At 42.4% G+C, this 12,778-nt stretch overlaps 1 protein-coding gene across 1 annotated transcript; it reads left to right on the top strand.

Moving 5' to 3' along the window:
- Positions 1–7,428: 7,428 nt before the first annotated feature.
- On the top strand, positions 7,429–10,281 carry LOC123989166 (the record flags this gene model as incomplete). Its single annotated transcript, XM_046289843.1, has 3 exons — positions 7,429–7,542; positions 7,615–7,762; positions 9,260–10,281. Coding segments are annotated over exons 1-3 (1,284 nt in total), but the record flags the coding sequence as incomplete, so codon positions are not given.
- Positions 10,282–12,778: the final 2,497 nt, after the last annotated feature.

Below are 12,778 nucleotides of genomic sequence, written 5' to 3' on the forward strand. Positions count from 1 at the left end.
CTCCCCATCAGGCCCAACGTTCTCAGCCTCTCTTGATGAGATTCGTTGGTGATCTGGAGCCTTTCCTGAGCTGGCGATGATCGTCCCGATGAGCTTTTGTCGGGTACCTCCAATGATTCCTTGGAGCTCTCCATTTCACTCCACTTGTCTGAGGGCTTCGTTGGATGAGCCATGGGTGATCAGAGGTGAGCAAGTTGATTAGGCTTGGTGAGCGTTTGGTGAGCAGTGGTCTTCTTTATCGACTGGTGAGTCGGTCTTCTGAGCGCCACCTTGTGAGTGGCGAGAGTGTCAGTGAATTTGAATGGAAGAGAAATGCCAAGATGGCCGACTACCGAAACCGTTACGAACACGAGACAAAGACTTGAGACGAACAATGATCAATGAGCAATTTTTGTGAAAACCGAGTCCAGCAAGGGCGCAATCCGGCTCGAAGGACCAAATGTTCAGGAATGATGGAAATCCTGGATGGATTGCGCTGGGAAAGAATTTTACACTTACTGGTTCGGGTTTCACAAATTGATTTATTTGAGTCACGTTTAAAATGAAATAAACAAGATGATCTGACAATTGATGGTGAACCGTACACTGATCCGCTTTGAATTTTACATGGAAGAAAATGAATCGTCTGAGCGGGCTTTCAATTACAAAGATTCGTCGTGAATGATGATTTTACATGAGTCGAGACATATAGATTATTGATCAACGATCACCACAGCAAACCACGTGTTCACTAGTTCTGATCAGTTAAGTGTGCTCAAGTGCAAATCATCGCTCAGAATTCGATCATCGACGCTCAAACCGACCTCAGGAATCAGCAGCTACCGTGCAAAGCCGCAGGATTGCGAAAGGTACCGATCATTTACAATAAATTCATTGAATACGTGAGCCGCCAACCACGTGTCGATCAAGCACGAGATCACGGGCATTATCACAGCAGCGGGCTGAATTAATATAATTAACGGCGCTGAGAAGCTCACCTTTCAAAATTGTAAAAGCATTGTTCATGTAACACCAAGCAGGTGACAGATCAAATCAATAATCTATATGTCTCGACTCATGTAAAATCATCATTCACGACGAATCTTTGTAATTGAAAGCCCGCTCAGACGATTCATTTTCTTCCATGTAAAATTCAAAGCGGATCAGTGTACGGTTCACCATCAATTGTCAGATCATCTTGTTTATTTCATTTTAAACGTGACTCAAATAAATCAATTTGTGAAACCCGAACCAGTAAGTGTAAAATTCTTTCCCAGCGCAATCCATCCAGGATTTCCATCATTCCTGAACACAACCATATTACTACTAAATCATAATATAAAGGTACAAGAAAACTAAACTACGCTACAATAGATCAAAGTTACTATGAACATATGTGTATATATAATATGTAACGAAAACACTCCAAATATAATCAATTTAATAAGTATACCGATGTAGATAATTAATTAAACTCCTCATACCATAGTCAGTTTAAATGATGCAGTTCCATTAAACCCCCTTTAATACCAATTAATAGAAAAGGCATATAGGTGCTAAACCAAGCCCGACACTTCTATAAGAAAGTCATATGAGATTCACGGTCAAGAAATTCAAAGAATTTAAGGAGCCATAACGCATATATGTATGTATAGAAATCCATAAAGACATTGTATCATGCAGGACGGACTACTGCAGCGTATGTCTCTCTGAGCACCAGCCGTATTAACCAATACTGAACTAACACTTTCCAAATCAGAATCAAAATCAGAATCGGAATTGTAATTAAGAAAGGGTAATTAATGTACAAAAGATTGCATAATGTACCGTAAGTATTCAAAACACACAGATTCACAACTGTCACAGCTGCACTAAAATTGAATTAATCATAGTATGCAAAACATTATCCTGAGGGGGGGTACGAAGAGCTACAAAAGAGCAGTGAATAATATTATAGGAATATGGAACGTAAAACGTAACACTCAATTGAAGAAGAAGTCACTGAAACATGTCAAGTGACCAAGAATAAAAATAAGAAAAGAATAAGGACAGTGAATAGTGAACGACGAACAATAAACCAATAAACCAATAAACCAATGTCGTTACACGTCATTCATATCTAAATTGCTAAAGGATATATGATACATCTTATAGTCTACAATTAATTGACAATGCCTGGGAGCCCAAAAAACCCCCGAAAGCTTTGAAACAATGCATGATACTACAAGAGGAACTAAGGAGCTAAGAACTAAGAAACAAGAAACCAGAATGAGAATCAAACCCACCCTTAAAATATGCAAAGGGATTATAAACGCAATATACGCATATGATATAAACTCATTAATCCTTCCAATCCAGATAGACTCTTCTAAATTCCATAATACAAGACTCATTAAACTAAATCAAATAAATATAACCGCAAATATAATGGCATATATAATCATCACAGATATAACCACAGCTATAATCACAGCAGGTAAAATAAAGCAGACACATATTAATAATCTGTATCAAGTAATTTAATTCAATGAAATTCGATATGCCATATGCCATTGTTAATTACTCTGTACATTTACTTACTATATTATAATAATATAATGGAATAGAAAGTTAGGAAGTTATATAATAATAATGTAATACAATACAATTTAATACAGAATACTGGTTAAGTATAGCCTAACATAGCTAACTAATATAGCTGAATAACTAGACACAATCCAAGGTCTAAAATAATAATATTATAATATAACATATAATATATTCAATGCCTAAAATCGTCACAGATTGAACGCAGGCTGAACGCAATTGAACGTAGATTGAACGTAGCTTGGATGTAATAACATTAATAACATAAATAAAATAATACAATATGATCATGGTATAATACAATACATTAACAATACTATAATACAATATAACATAATACAGCATGTAATATATAATATATAATAGTAAGTAATATAAATGCACCGAATGCATAAAATGCACAAAACGGAGCTAATGATACCACATTAACAAATACACTGCAATTACACTACAATGCAATACCTCCGAGCGTAGCACATTAGTACGCGCACTGTCACAGCAATCACACCCACACGAATAAATACAAAATTTAAATTAGAAAATTCAAACTTCAATAATTTCAATAAATTCAATTCAATTAACACTAGAAAGACTGAAACTTAGTATATACCTATATTGCCCCAAAGCAGTCAAAATGACTGCATTGTAAAAGAATAACTAATGTGGAAAGAAATTTGTTTAAAATTAATTTTTAATATTTCTTATACTATTTACAGTCATATAGCAAGTTATTAGTAAGTATTAACAATCAATGATCCTCCTTCCCCCCTGAAGTAGGTTATCGCGCATTCAAGGGGAATGAGGTACGTGGGCAGGGCTGGCATAAAGATTCGAATAACAAGTCACGTACAAGTGACGGTAATCAAAAAATATATAAACTGTTATGCGAATTCGGAGCCGATCTGGTCATATCAGAAATTTACTCAATGCAATAATAAAAGTCATTTGATTATTATTTAAAATTTTGCAAGTAGTCAAAATGACTGCCTTAGGCAATACAGGTATAACACATATATATACCGGAAATGAAAGAGGGGGGGGAGGCAACTACAATGATTAATAAACGCATTTATATGGTGTACAAAAAGTCACAAAATTCTAAGAAGCTGTATCATTCTATACACAATTGTTTTTCTAATTGAAATTGAAAAGCAGTCAAAATGACTGCCTTAGGCAATCTAGTGTTAATTAATTAATTCAGTTCAATTGACACTTATCACTTAACACTTCGTATCACATCACATCATAGATGACCGATGACCATGTCAACGTCAACTAAGATAGGAAACCGGGCGAAGTAAAATAAAGAGCGCGACCATAAACCATAAAGAACACAGATACCTAGTGTTCGAATTCTCTAGTCCACCACCATAATGATTGTCGACCATCAAATTAACTACCAAATCATCAAATTAATCAACTAATTATACAGAATATATAAACGTTCAAATACGAAAAGCGGAAATAAAAGCGAAAATACTTCAACTACTTTCAATAAATCACCGCGATGAAAACCAGAAGTAAGGTACCTACGAAAGATAACGATAGCAAAACACATCGTAATAAGTAAAGCATGCAATACTGCCCGAAGATAAGCCGTAAAGCTATTCCTAGTCGGTAACCAACCGCAGCACCAGAGATATTACCAACCGCAAATATTCCATCCACCACATAATACCCGGCCGCTGGCTCCGTAACGGTTCCGTAACGGTTATCCACAGACCAATTATCTGCCACGCAGCAATTACCTACCGTGCGCCAGTTACCCGGTACACACAGTTATGGATTGCAAAACCATCCATCGTGCAGCCGCGCAATCCTAGGAATCCATACTTACCATCAAACTTAGCATCAAAGATAAGTCTGATATACAGTACTTTCACGAAGGTATAAAGCACACGAACATCAAATTAAGCTTCCAGACAGATCAAGATGGAGGATAAATCAGTTAGTAAAATCAAGACAACGGTTATTTATTATATATAAATATGAATCATACATTTGTAATAGGGTGGAATGAAATAAATATAAATTACATATAAATTACGAATTACAAACAATAAGGAAAAATAAAATGAAATCAAATGAATCAACCCGAATAAGATCCACAGATTGCGCAGATTGCAGGACACACTGTATTACTACATATCGCGCCGCAGAAAACAGATTATACAAAACAACAGAACAACAGAATCAACGGAATCAGGAATCGCCACAGAACGAAGGGCCGAATAAATAAATAGAATAAAACATTTAACTTAGACAAAATCAACCAGTAAAGTCAAACAACGTCAACAACGCATGCGATCAGGAAAGTCCCGTGAGTCCAATAAAAACAACTCTCGGTCAAATAATATTAGTTAGTAAAATAAAATAATAAATCAATGAAACTAGAATAAATCATGGTAACAGGCAACTAGCAGAAATGAAATATGAAGCAGAAATGAATCAATAAATCAAGAAAAATCGAATCAGATCAATGTATAGCTTTAATCAATCAACATCAAAATGAAGGAATGAATGAATAATAAATGAATGAATGTACGTAAACTGAATGCAGGTAAAACAGCTAAGGATATTCACAAATTGGGAACTACAGAAAGTGTGTAACGCGCAACATACGTAACCAACATAACCGACATACATAGCCGACATAATGTAATGTAATGTAATGAAATGTAATATAATGTAAAATAATAAATACAGCAAATGAGTTATATTCCAACTAAATATAACCGTAGGCCTTATCGGCTCAATCCCCCCTACTTTATAAATTATAGATTATACGGTTATAAGTCATAGTGTTCGAAAATGCGTTGATTTCAACCGTCGCCACACGAACCGCGGCAGCACTTTTCAGCGCGACCGGCAGCCACCTTGGATGCCGGTCAGGCTGACCAATCACCGAGCTTGACGTCACCGGGAAGAAGCCAACGGCTTTTGCTACGACGAAGCCGGTGATTCGGCCATTACGGCTTTGTATCGTTACGGTAAACACGTACAGTACTGATTCCAAAAATTTCTAGTGCAATTAACGAATTTCGATTCTAAAGAACTCAGCATCGCAACGCGAATTCTGTGCCGACGGCCAACGCGAACTCGCGGTTAATCTAGTTCGTGCAAATCCACGAAACTAGTAGAATTTCGTGGTGACCACGTGTTGAACCAACACGTTTTAATACAGCGCAATCTCAAACGCAAATTCTCCGCGACGCGGATGAATCTTCACGATCTACGATCATCATAAATTCGTGCAACGCACAATTTATTGTAAATACTGTACATAGTGTATTTGTGCCTGTAAATATACATTGTTTGTTTTGTGCAATCTCAAGTGCATTCATTTTCAATTGCCGTCTCACTGCCGATCCTACATTCCGAACCGGTTCACAATCGCAAGCTCAAGAGATCTTTACTATCTCGAACACTTTTGAACACATAGATTGCAAATTGTAAATTGCAAATTGTAAATTGTAAGCGATTGCGTCCATACAAATGCAAAAGGAATAAAAATTTACACCGAAAGATGGATAAGGATAAATCAAAGCACGCCTCGCAAGCATCCAAGTTTCCGCCACGCGCGCAAATCCGGCCGTAAATAAACAGGCTTGTATGCACTCTCGTACAGGGACTTTCCAACAACCAGGCAACTGGCCAACATGCATCGATTCAGAAAAAAGAAGAGAGATCCATGTTGGGGCCTTGCAATACAACACAATCAGCCAGCGTCGTCGCTCAAAACGACAATAAACAGCCGTTCAAAACGAACGTCTTACCGATTAGGTAAGGAAGAAGAAACACTGTGGCCCCTATCTTTGAGGTAACTCTGCACTATTCTAAGCTGTATTCACTATTCCCAGCTGTAAATGGCACTTCCAGTGCAGCTGTGCAGAAGAAGAACACGAAGAAGAAGAAATATCTCGGAATATGTGCGTGACGCCCCATTCCTTGAGGTAAATCTACAAATATCTCGGAAACGGTGCGAGCTATGATAAAATGTTAAGAGACCTTTTTTGTAGGACATTAAATTTCCTACTATTTATTCTCTGTGATATTTTTTGATCAGATGCGTAGTTTTCGAGATATACCGAGATATTTAAAAGTTCCGAAGCCGCACCAACATTATAAGGAAGAAGAAACACTGTGGCCCCTTTCTTTGAGGTAACTCTGCACTATTCTAAGCTGTATTCACTATTCCGAGCTGTTCAATACATACGGTATGTTCAATACATCATAATTGTAACCATCAATATTATGTTCAACGCTCTGTCTTGAAGAAGCAGTATCCTTGGCGGCTCGTAAACAGAACCTTCGTTTACTGTTTTTCGTTCAGTCGACCTAAAGTCGTTGGATTCAAACTGGATCAAACTGACTACATATACCCCGGTTAAAACCTCACTACGTCGTCGGCTAGGCAGTAAGAGCTGAGTCGCCATGTATACTGCTGCGATTCTCTGCGAGCCCGTCAGGCCCACAGGCAGCCCTGATAATAAACTCAAGTTCATTACTGGTTCCAAATCAATTAAAATTATTTAAACAACCTTCCTCAGTTCCGCGGGCCGGTTTTTATTTTATTTAAAGTTCCTTCGATCGTGCTCGAACGCGACGTAACAAAATGGTCCTTCGAGCCGGATCACCGCGGTGACTGTGGTTAAAGTTGCGTGAACTGCGAAAAGGTGACTTTAGAAACTCCGCGCCCAACCGAGCGTGTGATATTTGGCGAGGTCATCGCTGAACTTATTTAATAAACGGTGATTTATAAAATTCCGCGCCACCTTGTGCGCGTGATAATTGGCGAAGTCATCGCTGAACCTTGTCGGACGCGTCGACTAATCCCCCGACTCTCGCTCATTTCGTATCATAATGGCCGAGAGGGTAGAAGGTCTTTTAATTCAACAAATCACCTCGATCGCGGCGATACAACGAGTGATCGTGAATTATAAAAAACTCCCGAAAGCTCAAGTTACGTTGGCCAAGGCAAGAAATCGGAAGGAGCACTTGGAGAAACTGTGGGATGGATGCCGTTAAACCCATAAGTTGCTGCTCCAGTCTACCAAAGCGGAGGACCAAAAGAGCATCTCCTACTTCAAGGACAACACTTTCCTCGAAGCAGAGGACGCCTACTTCGAAGCGGCTGACTTCCTCAGCGAGGCCATCGCCCAGCTGCACGTCGGTGGTAAAACCTCATCTGAACCAAGTAACGTTTCTATTTGTCACGATTCGACCGCCTCCGCATCATCACAATTGCCGCGCCTTTCGCTTCCGAAATTTTCCGGAGACTTTAACTAATGGGGAAAATTCCGCGGTTTATTTGAATCGCTCGTCGACGCGAACAAGTCGCTTTCGAATATTCAAAAATTACACTATTTAAAAACTAATGTAACCGGTGACGCGGCGCTTTTAATAGATAATATAAGCATGTCCGACGAAAATTACGAATCTGCGTGGAAATTGCTCGTCGACGAGTATGAAGATGAGGCTGCTCTCATCAATGCGCATATTCATAAATTTCTTAGTTTGCCGTCGATGAGAACCGAGTCTGCGACAGAGCTCAAGCGTTTGCGAGATACTGTTACGTCTTCGCTTACCGCGTTAAAAAATCTTAACCGTGGTGTTGAATCGTGGGATGATCTGTTGGTATATTTGATTGCGCAGAAATTCTCGAAACGCACTCGCGATGAGTGGAACTTGCTTCGTGGCAGTTCTAATAAATATCCTACTTACAAGGAAATTAACGAATTTATGACTCTTCGCATACGCGGTCTCACCGACTATCTTGTCGTAAGCGTCGGCGCGTCGCTTAAAAACAAAGTCGCGCACGACGCTTCAAAAAATCGGTCGAGCGTCAATAATGTCGCGATTGTTAAATGTACCGATTGTTGCGGTAATCACGCGCTCTCTAAATGTGAACGATTTAAAACAAAATCCTTAGATCAGCGAGTCTCATTTGTCAAGCAAAATAGACTCTGTTTTAATTGCTTACGTTCCGGTCATGCTACTTCCGAGTGTAAAAGTATGAGTCGATGTTTCCAGTGCAAGCGCACTCATCACTCGCTTTTACATCGCGCCGCGAGCTCTCTCAAAAAGGCGACTAGTAACGCATCCGTCGATGACTCGGTTGACCAGGCGAGTCCTCCCGATGATACGAATAAAGAGTTACCGGCGTCAGTGCAGACCGTCGCGCCGTCCAAGCTCACCCCTTTAAATACGCTGTTAGCTACTGCGTGGATTGTCCTTCGTACCGCTGAAGGACGCGCCTTCAAACTCCGCGCGTTGCTTGATCAAGGATCTTCCTTTAGTTTTATTTCTGAATCCGTCTGTCAGTTGATGCGTACGAAACGATATCGGGCGCGACTTCAAATTCAATGCTTCGGGGAACAATATAGTGGAGTAGCAAAATCCTGCGTCCTCGTACAGTTAGAATCTAGTCATAATTCCAACGTTTCTTTTCCACTGTCCGCGCATGTTTATCAACGCATCACTTCTTACGCTGGCTCGAGAACGCGCTTTGACTTGCAATCTTGGCCACATTTACGTGATTTGCCGCTGGCAGACGCAAACCCGTTAAGCAGCCACCCGATTCACGTTTTAATCGGTGCTGACCTCTACGGAACGCTTTTGTTAAACGACCTTCGTCAAGGTCCAATCGGTACTCCCACTGCTCAACTCACTGTTCTAGGATGGATTATTTCAGGTCCTATTGGACCACGTGATTCCCGTCAGGAGACCACCCCCGAGGTAAATTGCGCGTTTGCTGAAGATATAGATTCTTCATTGCGTCGTTTTTGGGAACTCGAAGAAGTGCCCTCGAAACCCCGGCTCTCCGAGGAAAATGAAAGATGCGAGCGTCACTTCCGCGATACTCATGCCCGCTCTCCTCAGGGCCGATACATCGTACGACTCCCATTTAAGAGTGAGCCTCCATTTAATCTCGAAGGATCTCGAAAAATCGCTTCCCGTTTTTACGCGAAACTGGAGCAACGGCTGTTTAAGCAGCCGGATCTCGAGTCTCAGTATCATGACTTCTTGTCGGAATATCTTTCCATGGGTCACATGGAACGAGTTGAAGAAGAACAGGCCCTGAATCTCTCGGCAATATACATCCTTCATCACCCCGTCGTGCGACTATCCAGCAGCACGACCAAGCTTAGAGTCGTATTTAACGCATCTGCAAAAACTCCATCAGGAAATTCGCTAAACGATCACCTTATGATCGGTCCGAAACTGCAGCGAGATTTAGCGGCTATTATCCTGCGCTGGCGATTGTTTCGTTATGTGTACACTGCGGACATCACGAAGATGTTCAGACAGATCTTAATCAATCCAGCCGATGCCGACTATCAGAGGATATTATGGCGATCGCACCGAGATCAACCCATTTTTTCGTATCGATTGCTTACCGTGACGTATGGTCTCGCCTCCGCGCCTTACCTTGCCATTAAAGTTTTAGACCAATTAGCTCTGGATGAAGGCAGCAACTTTCCCGCTGCTATTCCTGTTCTGCAAGATTCAATTTATGTCGATGATGCCATTTTCGGTGCGGACGAGATTCATACTCTCCGCGATATCCGCAACCAATTAGTCGACCTCATGCGTCGGGGGGACTTTCAACTCCGCAAGTGGGCCGCCAACGCGGCCGAATTACTCGAAAACATTCCTATTGAAGAACATGAATCAGCTTCTGATCGTCCGCTCGGTGAGGACGAGTCTCTGAAGGTTCTTGGGGTTACGTGGACCCTTCCGAAGACGCGTTTCATTTCCATATTGACGCTTGCTTACCCGCGAAATATTGTTGCGACGGTGAGAAGTTCCCGCTCTTTCGACGCATCGACCGCTTCTTGATATATCGAAAGAGCCATCGACTGCCCCGTCCGAAGCTGTCGTCGAATCATAACGTGAAGCTATCCCTTGTTTCGAGCGGAAACACGTCACCGGATGCTTGAAGTTTCTTAGACAACCGCGCTTCTTTTGAATATCAGATTGTATCGGGAAGCCGACCTGTACGGATCTATTGCTAAACCAATTGTGTAACTGAAATATAGACAGTCTAGTTTGCTCCTGGTGTATTCATTTAATTATGGAAAGTGCGAGCTCCACTCCCCGGCGCAACAATATACTAAGCGGAGTATACTGTCGATCATCTCAAAGATATTCGATCCTCTAGGATGGGCCTCCCCCGTGATTATTGTGGCAAAAATAATGCTTCAAGAGCTTTGGCTCCTTAAGAAAGATTGGGACGAAGAAATTCCTATCGACTTTTGCAAAAAATGGTACGAGTATTGCGAGCGTTTACCACAACTCAGTGAAGTAAGGATCCCTCGCTGGACCGGGGCGCGAAACAGTAATTTCGCGATCGAATTACACGGGTTTGCCGATGCGTCACATCGAGCTTACGCTGCCGTGGTTTATTTAAGAGTCCTCCACTCTTTTTCTGAAGCCCAAGTCGCCCTACTGACGGCAAAAAGTAAAGTAGCCCCGCTCAAAACCGTAAGCATTCCACGTTTGGAGCTAAACGCGGTTGTATTGTTACCGCGATTGCTTGAGTGGACCTTATCCACCTTAAACCTCCAATCCACTAGTATTTACGGGTGGACCGACACTACGGTGGTTTTGGCCTGGCTCAAGCAACATCCAGCTACTTGGCACACTTTCGTCGCCAATCGCGTGTCCGAAGTTCAGACCCGCCTTCCGCGAGTCACGTGGAAACACGTAAAATCTCAAGACAATCCAGCCGATTGCGCTTCACGCGGTATCTGCGCTTCCGACCTTGCGGTTCATAAGTTGTGGTGGTCCGGACCAGAATGGTTGTCTCGTCCGTCCGTATTTTGGCCGGACATGGAATCCTCGAATACTGATAGACCGGACGCGCGTGAAATCGCGTTATCCGAATCTCGAAAATCGCATGTTCATCACGCGTCTCCGCTTTCAGAATGGGACCTTCCTTCTCAATTCTCGAGCTGGACTCGACTGTGTAGGGTCACCGCGTACATATTACGATTTACTCAAAGAACGCGCAAACGGCTAGTTGCGCTTCCTCCAAATGCAAGGTCGTTGACCGCTGACGAAATTCGTGACGCTTCTCTCTTTTGGATGTCTTACGTTCAAAAACATCACTTTTCCGCCGAGCTTAAATTCCTAACCAATAGCGTGCCGCTTCCAAGGTCCAGCTCACTTATTTCCTTGCACCCCGTCATCGGGAGAGACTCACTAATTCGGCTTGGCGGGCGGCTCGAACACTCCGCCCTCAGCTACGACGAAAAGCATCCGATCATATTGCCCAAGCACCGAGTTTCCGAGCTTTTAATTGATCATGCGTACAAGCGCACCCTTCACGGAGGCGTTCAATTGACCCTCCGTGTCCTCAGACAACAATATTGGATAATATCCGCGAGGTCTTTAGTTCGCGGGCATATACATCGTTGTGTAACCTGCGTCCGCCAAAGAGCCCAATCGGCTACTCAGCTGATGGGCGCTCGTCCAGACGTTCGAGTCAAGCCCTCCGCCCCGTTTTCACATACCGGGCTCGACTATGCCGGCCCAATAAACGTACTTCCAATTGTCGGTAGAGGTCCAAAAACCAGAAAATATTACATTGCGATCTTCGTATGTCTCGCAACTAAAGCCGCGCACCTCGAATTAGTCGAGGACTGCACCACCTCCGCGTTTCTAGCTGCCCTGAAAAGATTCGCCAGTCGCCGCGGGCTTCCCGCGTTCTTATACTCCCATAACGGTACCAATTTCCGAGGCGCCGATCGCGAATTACGAGAGACCTTCCATACCTTGATTTCTGATTCGACTCTTAAAAATTTATTGGCGAACGACGGAATCACGTGGAAGTTCATCCCCCCTTCTGCCCCGCATTTTGGTGAACTCTGGGAAGCGGGAGTAAAAAGTGTTAAATATCATTTGAAACGAGCAGTGGGAGCCCACACTTTGTCTCAGAGCGAATTCTCCACCGTATTGTGCCAAGTTGAGGCGTGTTTGAACTCCCGCCCGATATCAGCGCTCACCGACGAGCCGACCGACCTGTCTGCGTTGACTCCCGGTCACTTCATCATTGGTCGACCTATCGTAGCGATTTCCGAGGAATCTGCCTTGGAAATAAATCCGAACAGGCTCGACCGATGGCAGCACGTCCAAAGAATAACCGAGCAGATCTGGCGTTCGTGGTCTGTCGATTATCTTCATACGTTACATCAGCGCCGGAAATGGC

The sequence above is a fragment of the Osmia bicornis genome, unplaced genomic scaffold (genome assembly GCF_907164935.1).
Source record: "Osmia bicornis bicornis unplaced genomic scaffold, iOsmBic2.1, whole genome shotgun sequence".
Taxonomy (NCBI): domain Eukaryota; kingdom Metazoa; phylum Arthropoda; class Insecta; order Hymenoptera; family Megachilidae; genus Osmia; species Osmia bicornis.